Source organism: Bubalus kerabau, chromosome 10 (genome assembly GCF_029407905.1).
Source record: "Bubalus kerabau isolate K-KA32 ecotype Philippines breed swamp buffalo chromosome 10, PCC_UOA_SB_1v2, whole genome shotgun sequence".
Taxonomy (NCBI): Eukaryota; Metazoa; Chordata; class Mammalia; order Artiodactyla; family Bovidae; genus Bubalus; species Bubalus kerabau.
Genome location: NC_073633.1, coordinates 32,193,758 through 32,204,851, shown reverse-complemented (window position 1 = coordinate 32,204,851; position 11,094 = coordinate 32,193,758). Strand labels below are relative to the sequence as shown.

At 36.9% G+C, this 11,094-nt stretch overlaps 1 protein-coding gene across 1 annotated transcript; it reads left to right on the top strand.

Moving 5' to 3' along the window:
- Positions 1 to 8,732: 8,732 nt before the first annotated feature.
- LOC129620519 (olfactory receptor 4K13) lies at positions 8,733 to 9,671 on the top strand. Its single transcript, XM_055536333.1, has one exon. The coding sequence runs from the start codon at positions 8,733 to 8,735 to the stop codon at positions 9,669 to 9,671; it is 939 nt and encodes a 312-aa protein (XP_055392308.1).
- The last annotated feature ends 1,423 nt before the right edge of the window (positions 9,672 to 11,094 follow it).

The following is an 11,094-nucleotide window of genomic DNA, read 5'->3' as shown; positions in this document are numbered from 1 at the left end:
TGATATCTTCAGACACTGATAGTCTCTTAAGCCAGTGTTCTTCCTATGTGGTCAAGTACATTGGCTCTAGATAATTGGAAAATAAAACCACTTTTATCTTAAGAAGTCGATCATGGAAACTTTAATGGGAACTTTGAGGAAGATTTAAAAGGTCATGTAAAAACCTCTTTAAAAAAAAAACCTGGAGCCAGGAAACTGGAATGCATCTGCAAGGTTTTTCAGATGACTTAGAATTCTTAGAAGCAGCTACTTGGGGTCATTAAATAAATTGACATGGGAACATCAAACAAAAAATAGATGTCCATATATCTCTCATACACAGCTGCTGAAGCCACTTCTCTGAACTGAACTCGATGCCCATGGGGAAAAATAATCTAAAGATGAGTTTTGGCAAATTTCTCTGATGGCAAACCTGCACAAAATCAGAAAATGGATTGTATTGGATTCATTCCTGAAAGTCCAGTGGTATAAAAACAGATATTCAATAGAACTGACACCTATTCATCTCTGAAATCTGCTTAGCCTCTTATAGAAGCAACCACCATGAATACAAGTAAAGATTTATAACATTGCAGAGTCTATCAGTGTACTTCATATGAATGCAATTCCTCTGGTGAAGAAAGGCATTTTTTGTTATTAATATACAAAAATTATCCAAGAAACATTTAATTATGTGGTAATCACATTTCTCAACATTCTTAGAGCATCGATCTTACTGAAAACTGAAACAGGCAATTCAAAGCATATGTTACTTTGAATAGGCGTGGATACAGACATGAAAGTCTGCTAATATTAATGGAAAAATGTACTTTTCAATTGAATATGAGAGTAAAAGGAAATATTCCACAGGGAAAGTTTCTTAAAACTGGAGGTGGAAATGAGGAAATGGAAATATAATTACCTAACATTATCTTTTCAAGTCGTGTATTTTAATAGGCCCAGTTGTATTTAAAATACATTAAATACATTAAAAAAAACTAAAGTTAGTTTACAGGAAAAGTTAGATATATTTTGTATTTGATGCTTTTTAATACTCTTCAAGTAAATTTTCATAATTTGAATATACCAGACCTGAAAGTGGTTTTATATTGCCCTCTTATCTGTTGTCCATAAGTAAAGCATATCAATTTCTATAATTATGTGATACTAGAAAAGAATGTTTAATTCTATTGTAATTAACGGAAAACAATGCAGCATCTTTAATAATTCCCATTGGTATTTGATCATCAGTTGGGTATTGTTAGGTCTCAAAATATATCCTTTTTTATTACCACCATCTCAATATTTATGATCCCTTTTTCCCTAGGAAAATGAATATTCATATGTGTCATTATTTTAGGGATAATGCAATTATTTTGGAAAAAGACACTCTCCAGGTTTCAGTGTGCCCAGAGTCAAGTGATGTTCTGAAACACTCTGTAGAGTTGGTAAGTCATGGAGTCAGTTTTAATGTAGATTTAAACAATACAGAAACATTCCTGAATACTGGTTTATAATCACATTGTCCATAGGTAGAATCAGATGTGAAAAGTCATTTAGAAGCTGAACAATGTGATAAAATTATAGAATTCTAGAAGGCATTATTACTCTAGTTGTCATACAAATATAGCATAGTCTCATAATGTGTGTGACAACATGAAGAAAATTATATGATTGAGTACACTTTGATATAACTCAAGTGATTTTATTTTCAATCTGCTAAACAGTGTCCATGTCAAACTTTATCATGTCAATGTTATTGCCAACAAAAATTTTATGGCGAACTATACCGAACAGTGTTTATTTAAAATAGTAACTGGGTGAATGGAAACTTCCCTCTTGTTTTCCAAGAAATGTGTTATTCTCTTGTGCTTATAAACCTACCACATCTAACACATCAATTTATCCTATTATGTTTTTAAAGAGAAATAAGTCTGCTAAATTGACTAGTATCATATGGATAAGAATGACTTTTGGCAAATCTGACCTAAGAATATTCAGTTTTATTTAACATTTTTATGTATTAAGATTACAAATATTAAAATATAAACTTTAAATAGAATAAATCTTTTATCTGTTCTCTAATATTTGAACATTTTATTCTTTGTAGATAAAGCACTAGGTCCATGCTAAGTTGCTTCAGTCATGTCCAACTCTTTGTGATTCCATGGACTGTAGCCTCCCAGGTTCCTCTGCCCTTGGGAGTCTCCAGGCAAGAATACTGGAGTGAGTAGCCATTGCCTTCACTAGGGGATCTTCCTGACACAGGGATCAAAACTGGGACCTTATCTTTTCTGCATTGGCAAGCGGATTCCTTACCACTAGCACCACCTGGGAAACCCTAAAGCACTAGGTAATCAACCACAGTTTGTCCTTTTCTTATCATATTTTGATGACTATAATCCTCTATGAGTAAATTTCAAATTCTAAAACTTAGTGGTTACACTTCCTGCACATGAGTCTGTGTGCTGTACTTAGTCACTCAGTCACGTCCAATTCTTTGTGACCCCATGAACTGTATGTAGCCTGCCTGGCGCCTCTGTCCACAGGGATTCTCCAGGCAAGAACACTGGAGTGGGTTGCCATGCCCTCCTCCTGGGGATCTTCCCAACCCAGGGAATAAAACCAATTCTCTCACATTATAGGAAGATTCTTTACCATTTAAGCATTAGAATTAAAATGTTAATTTCAGGGTTTCATATATCCATCTTTATCCTCAACTGTTTTAGAATAATCTGAAAGTTTTTCATCTAACAAAGGGAAGTTAAGGACTTTGCTTTGCAGAAAGGGAAGCTTCCAGACAGACAATCAAAATGATCCTTTTGAAAACAAAAGAGATTCTTTTCTCTGTCTCTGCCTTCTCCATACCCTTAGGGAGTCTGTGTGGGTGAGTGTATGAATGTGTGTGTGTGTGTGTGTGTGTGTGTGCTTTCTCTGTATGTATATGTGTTAGGTTTTGGATTAAAAACCTATATATAAAAATGTTCTTTAAAGGAAAATCATAGATTAGTGCAACACTATAAAAACAGAAAGGAATAAAAGTAGAAAAATCCATTGGCATGTAAAAATTATTAGTTATATATTTTTAGAAATATTACTCTAAAAATATTAACAAATTTTTAGAATTTTTTTCTTTTTAAATACCTGTATGGTTTCACTCACTCAACAGCTTTATTGATGGCTTTCATAAACTGTATTAGTATTATGAAAACTAATTTGTATATTTTCAAGGACCTTAAATATTCCTTATTCGGGAAGGAAACCACACTAGAAATTTAACCCTAGAAGTCAGAGATACCCAGTGTTAGAATAAATGTGCCTAATTCTTATTAGAACAATTAAAGAACTAAAGAGCCTCTTGATGAAAGTGAAAGAGTTGGCTTAAAGCTCAACATTCAGAAAATGAAGATCATGGAATCTAGTCCCATCACTTCATGGGAAATAGATGGGGAAACAGTGGAAACAGTGGCTAACTTTATTTTTGGGGGACTCCAAAATCACTGCAGATGGTGATTGCAGCCATGATATTAAAAGACACTTACTCCTTGGAAGGAAAGTTATGACTAACCTAGACAGCATAATAAAAAGCAGAGACATTACTTTGCCAACAAAAGTCTGTCTAGTCAAGGCTGTGGTTTTTCCAGTAGTCATGTATGGATGTGAGAGTTGGACTATAAAGAAAGCTGAGTGCCGAAGAATTGATGCTTTTGAACTCTGGTATTGGAGAAAACTCTTGAGAGTCCCTTGGACTGCAAGGAGATCCAACCAGTCCACCCTAAAGATCAGTCCTGGGTGTTCATTGGAAGGACTGATGTTGAAACTGAAACTCCAATACTTTGGCCACCTGATGCAAAGAGCTGACTCATTGGAAAAGACCCTGATGCTGGGAAAGATTGAGGGCAGGAGGAGAAGGGGACGACAGAGGATGAGATGGTTGGATGGCATCACCAACTCAATGGACATTAGTTTGGGTAAACTCTGGAAGTTGGTAATAGACAGGGAGGCCTGGCATGCTGCGGTTCATGGGGTCACAAAGAGTCAGACACGACTGAGCAACTGAACTGAACTAACTGCTACTGCTACTGCTAAGTCGCTTCAGTCGTGTCCGACTCTGTGCGACCTCATAGACGGTAGCCCACCAGGCTCTCCCATCCCTGGGATTCTCCAGGCAACAACACTGGAGTGGGTTGCCATTTCCTTCTCCAATGCATGAAAGTGAAAAGTGAAACTGAAGTCGCTCAGTCGTGTCTGACCCTCAGCGACCCCATGGACCACAGCCTTCCAGGCTCCTCCGTCCATGGGATTTTCCAGGCAAGAGTACTGGAGTGGGGTGCCATTGCCTTCTCCGAACTGAACTAAACTGAATTCTTATTCTGGGCTTCCCTGGTGGCTCAGTGGCTAAGAATTTGCCTGCCAATGTGGGCAATGCAGGTTGAACCCCTGTGTCTGCATGATCCCCTGGAGAAGTAAATGGCAGCCCACTGCAATGTTCTTGCCTGGGAAATCCCACGGACAGAGGAGCCTGGTGGGCTCTAGTCCATAGAGTCACAAAGGCGTTGGACATGACTTAGCAACTTAAACAACTCTTTTTCCAGTGTTCCTTCAGAAGACTGAGAATTAATGCATGTAATATATGTGATATATATGGGAAATAGTTAAGTTATAGGATGCATGAAATGGACAATAAATACAGTGGAAATTATCATGAGTTTCAAATCTATGGAGGGTTTTATTATGTACAAGAGAGGCCTTGATGTGCTCTGAAGGATTTGGTTATACAACAAAGGAATTTGTGTAGCTAAGAAGGAGAAAACAAGCAAGGATGGGGAAAAATGCATGAAGAATGTAGAAAGCCATGAAGTTGTTTCTGCTGAAAGAGAAGTTGAATTTTTTCAATACTAGAAAATAGTATTGGATTGGTTGGTGAAGGGGTGACTGTGAAGACCTAAGAACATTTGGGGATTCATAATATAGTTAAAAATTTATAAGTTTTTAAGAAAACAATGATATGATGAAAACAGAATTTTTATGGGAAATGTTAAAATCCTAAAAACAAACTGTATTTGTGGGATGATTACATATGCATCATCTATTGATGTAAAATCAAATTCTGTATAGCTGCAAAAAGTTCAGAATTTTTATGTACTCATATGAACATGTCTTTAATTTATAAGTGAAAAACCAAGGGAAATATCTATGCATGTAGCATGAAAACTGTTGTCTTATAACTATAAACCTACACTAATATACACAACACACAAACAAACACCATACTAGTATGTTATTATTTTTATGAAAGCTATCTAGGATACAAATGGCTTGCAGTTAGTGATCCTGTTATGTGTGACATGTTCTTTTTTTCCCCATGAGGGGACGACAGAGGATGAGATGGCTGGATGGCATCACTGACTCGATGGACGTGATTCTGGGTGAACTATGGGAGTTGGTGATGGACGGGGAGGCCTGGCGTGCTGTGATTCATGCTCAGACACAACTGAGCGACTGAACTGAACTGAACTGAAAAGCTACTTTTACTTTTTAAAAAGTAATCTAAAGAAAGACTATATTTTTAATAAATATTTTAAAATGGTGATTGTTTCTGTTTTAAATGCTTCAACATTCAATTTGACATATGATTAAAGTTTCCAATTTTCCAATTCTATTGACTTTGCTCTAAAACTAATTTTAACCTAGATCCTGAATATATACTGTATAACTCATTTATTCGACAGATATTTGGGTGTCATGCACAGATGCTAAAATGTGTATAAATTACTTTATATGTTTCTTGAGAACTGTCCTGTTCTCTTTAAATAAAGTTTCAAAAATTAGATTTTAAAAAGGATCACTATAAGGGATCCTTAAAATACTAGACTGTAGCTGAAAGGAGCTATAAACTTTCTAGACATGGAAATGAATAACTTTACATACTTGATGTAATTTAGTACTTTAAGTCAATTCATGTTTCTCAGAGTGGGAAATTGGCCAAAAGATATGTTTATATAGGGAAAAATACAACCTCATTTGGAAAATGTATTAATACTATGAAATTGTCTTGAAGAAACAGAATATACACCATTATGATGCTTATTCTTTCTGTTTTTGATGATTGGGAAAGTAAATTGTAGGAAATTGATGGGATTGAGGCTAGAAGATGCATGGATACCACTGGGATTCACAGAAGGCACCTTCACATGAAGATATTTTCTTCTTGTCTACTGGGTATTATTGGGGCAAAAGGAAGACTACATTTTATTTACTGAAGGAGATTTATAAAAACAGGTAATTTAGAAATCATTAATGACTATGCTAAAGCGTTTGACTATGTGGATCACATAAAACTTGAAAATTCTTAAGGAGATGGGAATACCAGGCCACCTTACCCACCTTCTGAGAAATCAGTATGCAGATCAAGAAGCAACAGTTAGAACTGGACATGGAACAATGGACTGGTTCCAAATTGGGAAAGGAGTACCTTATATGCAGAGTATATTATGAGAAACACTGGGCTGGATGAAGCACAAGCTGGAATTAAGATTGCCAGGAGAAATATCAATAACCTGAGATATGCAGATAACATCACCCTTATGGCAGAAAGCCAAGAGGAACTAAAGAGCTTCTTTATGAGGATGAAAGAGCAGGATGAAAAGCTGGCTTAACACTCAACATTCAAAAACCTAAGATCATGGCATCCGGTCCCATCACTTCATGGCAAATAGATGGGGAAACAATGGAAACAGTGAGAGACTTTATTTTCTTGGGCTCCAAAATCACTGTAGATGGTGACTGCAGGCATGAAATTAAAAAATGTTTGCTCCTTGGAAGAAAAGCTATGGCCTACCTAGACAGCATTATTAAAAAGCAGAGACATTACTTTGCCAATCAAGGTCCGTCTAATCAAAGCTATGGTTTTTCCAATAGTCATGTATGGATGTGAGAAGGCTGAGCACTGAAGAATTGATGCTTTTGAACTGTGGTGCTGGAGAAGACTCTTGAGAGTCCTTTGGACTGCAAGGAGATCCAACCAGTCCATCCTAAAGGAAATCAGTCCCGAATATTCACTGGGAGGACTGATGCTGAAGCTGAAACTCCACTACTTTGGCCAACTGATGTGAAGAACTGAGTCATTGGAAAAGACCCGGATGCAGGGCAAGATTGAAGGCAGGAGGAGAAGAGGATGACAGAGGATGAGATGGCTGGATGGCATCACCGACTCAATGGACATGAGTTTGAGTAAGCGTCTAGGAATTGGTGATGGACGTGGATCCTGGTGTGCTGCAGTCCATGATATTGCAGAGTTGGACATGACTGAGTGACTGAACTGAACTGAATGGTGAAAGCAATTTTTAAAAAGTAAAGCTAGTCAAATCAGTTTTGCAATAAGCATGGGCTTAATTAGGTGATTCTACTGCAAAATTTGTATAAGCTAGTTGCCTAAAACTTTCTCAGTTATTTTGAAGCCTGTTACAGATACACCTGCACAAACCAACCAGTGGTCCTCTATATAGCAACAAGCAAACAAAAAACAAATAAATGAATACAAACTAAAAATGAAATAAAATCAGTTACATTTGGCTGTGGGTTTTTTTCACCTTTTGTACTTTTTGCCCTGGATTCTAGAATAGCCATTTGATGTGAATACAGTTAAATTTTGAGTGAATAAGTTGTATTTTTATGTACTTTTAAGAAGTGTGTAATGGCCATCACTAGTTAAGCTGTAAGACATTGCTGCACTGAAGCAAGCAATGGAGCATGGAAAAATAAAGGTAGATTTCTCAGGAACTAAAGGCATATATTTAAACCTTAATTTATGTTTTAATTCATAGTACTTTACCAAAATCTATTTCAAAATATAGTTCTTGAGAATCATGGATATATTTTCTACATTTCTAATTTCCAGATTAAAAATTTCAATATTACTCTGTCAATATAGAACCCACCATAATTATCTAATACATGGAGATCTTTATAGCACGAAGAGGCTTTTGATGTCTTGTAGTCCAATTTTTTTATTTTACAGAGAAGGGAACTTGCGTATCAAAAGGGAAATGGTGTATCCTATGTTGCTAATGAATAGCTCAGGTAGTTGTTGTATTGAAGCCCTCCAATTTCAAGTTCACAGCCTATAAAACTGTGGTTTCATAAACTTGTTTTTTTAATAAATTTATTTATTTTAATTTAAGGTTAATTACTTTACGATATTGTATTGGTGTTGCCATACATCAACATGAATCCACCATGGGTATACACGTGTTCCCCATCCTGAACCCCCCCTCCCTCCTCCCTCCCCATACCATCCCTCTGGGTCATCCCAGTGTACCAGCCCCAAGCATCCAGTATCATGCATCGAACCTGGACTGGTGATTCATTTCATATATGATATTATACATGTTTCAATGCCATTCTCCCAAATCATCCCACCCTCTCCCTCTCCCACAGAGTCCAAAAGACTGTTCTATACATCTGGGTCTCTTTTGCTGTCTCGCATACATAAACTGTTTTTATTTTTGTTTTTCAGAAATATGTATTCTGAATTCTACTATTATTTGGATACTTCTCTGGACCATTTAGTAAATCACTGACCAACAAAAATTCCCAAAAGTGAGAGGTGCTTATAAATTCATTACCTTGTCTAAAAAGCGAAGCTGGACATCAGCATGAACCACCTTTAAGTAAACACAATTTTCATAGTCCTTATTCTTACTCATTTTGATTATTACTGGATTAAGTAGACAACCAGACAAGTAGATGACATGGAAAAGACAAACCATTCAGTGGTATATGAGTTCATTTTGCTGGGACTTTCCAAATCTCAGAATCTTCAGATTTTATTCTTTCTGGGATTCTCTGTGGTTTATGGAGGGATTGTGTTGGGAAACCTCCTCATCTTAGTCACTGTGATTTTTGACTCATGCCTTCACACACCAATGTATTTTCTGCTTATCAATCTCTCCTGTATTGATATGATCCTGGCTTCTTTTGCTACCCCTAAGATGATTGCAGATTTCCTCCGAGACAGGAAGACTATCTCCTGGTGGGGATGTTATTCTCAGATGTTCTTCATGCACCTCCTAGGTGGGAGTGAGATGATGTTGCTTGTAGCCATGGCAATAGACAGATATGTTGCCATATGCAAACCCCTCCATTACATGACCATCATGAGCCCACGAGTGCTCATTGGGCTACTGTTATCCTCCTACGCAGTTGGATTTGTGCACTCATCTAGTCAAATGGCTTTCATGTTGAATTTGCCCTTCTGTGGCCCCAATGTTGTGGATAGCTTTTTCTGTGACCTGCCCCTTGTGATCAAACTCGCCTGTGGGGACACCTATGTGCTCCAACTCCTGGTCGTTGCTGACAGTGGCCTTCTGTCCCTGGTCTGCTTCCTCCTCTTGCTTGTCTCCTACACGGTAATTATCTACTCTGTTAGGCACCACACTGCCAGTGGCCCCTCTAAGGCTTTCTCCACTCTCTCAGCACACATCACAGTAGTCACTCTGTTCTTTGCCCCTTGTGTCTTTATCTATGTATGGCCCTTCAGCAGATACTCCATAGATAAAATTCTTTCTGTGTTTTATACGATTTTCACACCTCTCTTAAATCCTATTATTTATACATTAAGGAATCAAGAGGTAAAAGCAGCGATTAGGAAGATAAGGACTCGACATACAAATTCAAAGCACGCTTTGTAGATGACACCGCTGAAGAGGTGTTTGGACATTATTTAGGAATGTACTTTAAATGTATTTTAAGTTCTATAAAACAGTAAGTGTGATTGTTAAAAAGAAGCCTCCCTATTGTCATCCTTAATGTTTAAATGCATAGTATCTACAGTCTGGCAGGTGTGCATTTAAATCCCACCGTCACCACTTTCTCTCATGGAAATTTGAACAAAATGAATAAATTCTCTGCAACTTAATTTCTTTATCTAGAAATACTTCCTCATATGTTTCTTTTACTATTTTAGCATGTCTTTAAACCTTGTAAAGTATATTATTATTGCTGCTCTTATAGCTGCTGTTACCTACTTACCACAGTGCCTCCAACCATTCTACATATATTTAGTGAGTCTGCAAAGTCCTGGAAGATATACCTAGGACTGTGAGGAGCATGGCCCAAGGATGCAGAGAGTGAACTAACTTTGCAGTTGTGTTGTGGCATGAAAGCACTATATTAAAGGATGCACAGGGTGCTGTAGAAATGCAGAGGAGTGACATCTAAATCAGAGCAGGTGCAAGAAAGTCTTCCAGGAGAAGGAAATAATTAGAGTAAGCATTGGTTGAATAGAGAAGAAAGACATCCTGACAAAGGGAGCTGTATAGGAGCACACATGGAAGCAAGAAATATGACACCTTGGAGGAAGCACACATAATTTTATTGAGCTGGGACATGGAGTTTGATAGCAAGAGCTGAAGTAGAGAGTTAGGTCAGATGCAGTCTTATAAAAGAAGACCTAAGGGCACTTGGCATTCAAAACTATATGATATGGAAATTAAAACAGAAGGAAAAAGAAAGCATAGACTCTCCTGCCCCAAATAATACATTGTACTGTTCTTATTCCAAGTTTACCTTCTTCATTTCAGCTCTCTATCTATGATATTCCTCTTTGCCATCTTAGCAACTAAGCCTGGAACTGAATAAAAGACGAAAGAAAATTTATGGCAACTGGTTATGGGAAGAGATGCCCATTGTCTTTTAACTGCAGCACACAATAAAACAGAATCTTATCACATTTATGGAATTTATCATAGCTATGACCCAGAAAATAAAACATTAAATACTATGGCAGCAGCACATCAATAGGTCATTTCTACATAAAAGCCTCATCACATCAACCTTAGTTGTTTTATACTGAAAAACCAGTTTCTGGACAAAACAATGTACATGCATATTGAATTCTATCTGGCTAGAGATATCTTTTCTCTGAACACATCTTATAGAAATGCATCACAGATTTAGAGTAGTCTATACTCTTGTTTCTATAAGCACATTACTGATTGATGGTTGTGGCCAAAAATTTGTAATTTAAATTATTTGTAATTTATTTGTTTTATGCCAACACAGAGTAAAACCACTAACTACTCAAGATTTTCCCCCAAACAGTTACATATTTTT

Bases quoted from the DNA above. Each gene is read 5' to 3' on its own strand.
- LOC129620519 (XM_055536333.1), top strand. From the start codon at position 8,733: ATGGAAAAGACAAACCATTCAGTGGTATATGAGTTCATTTTGCTGGGA.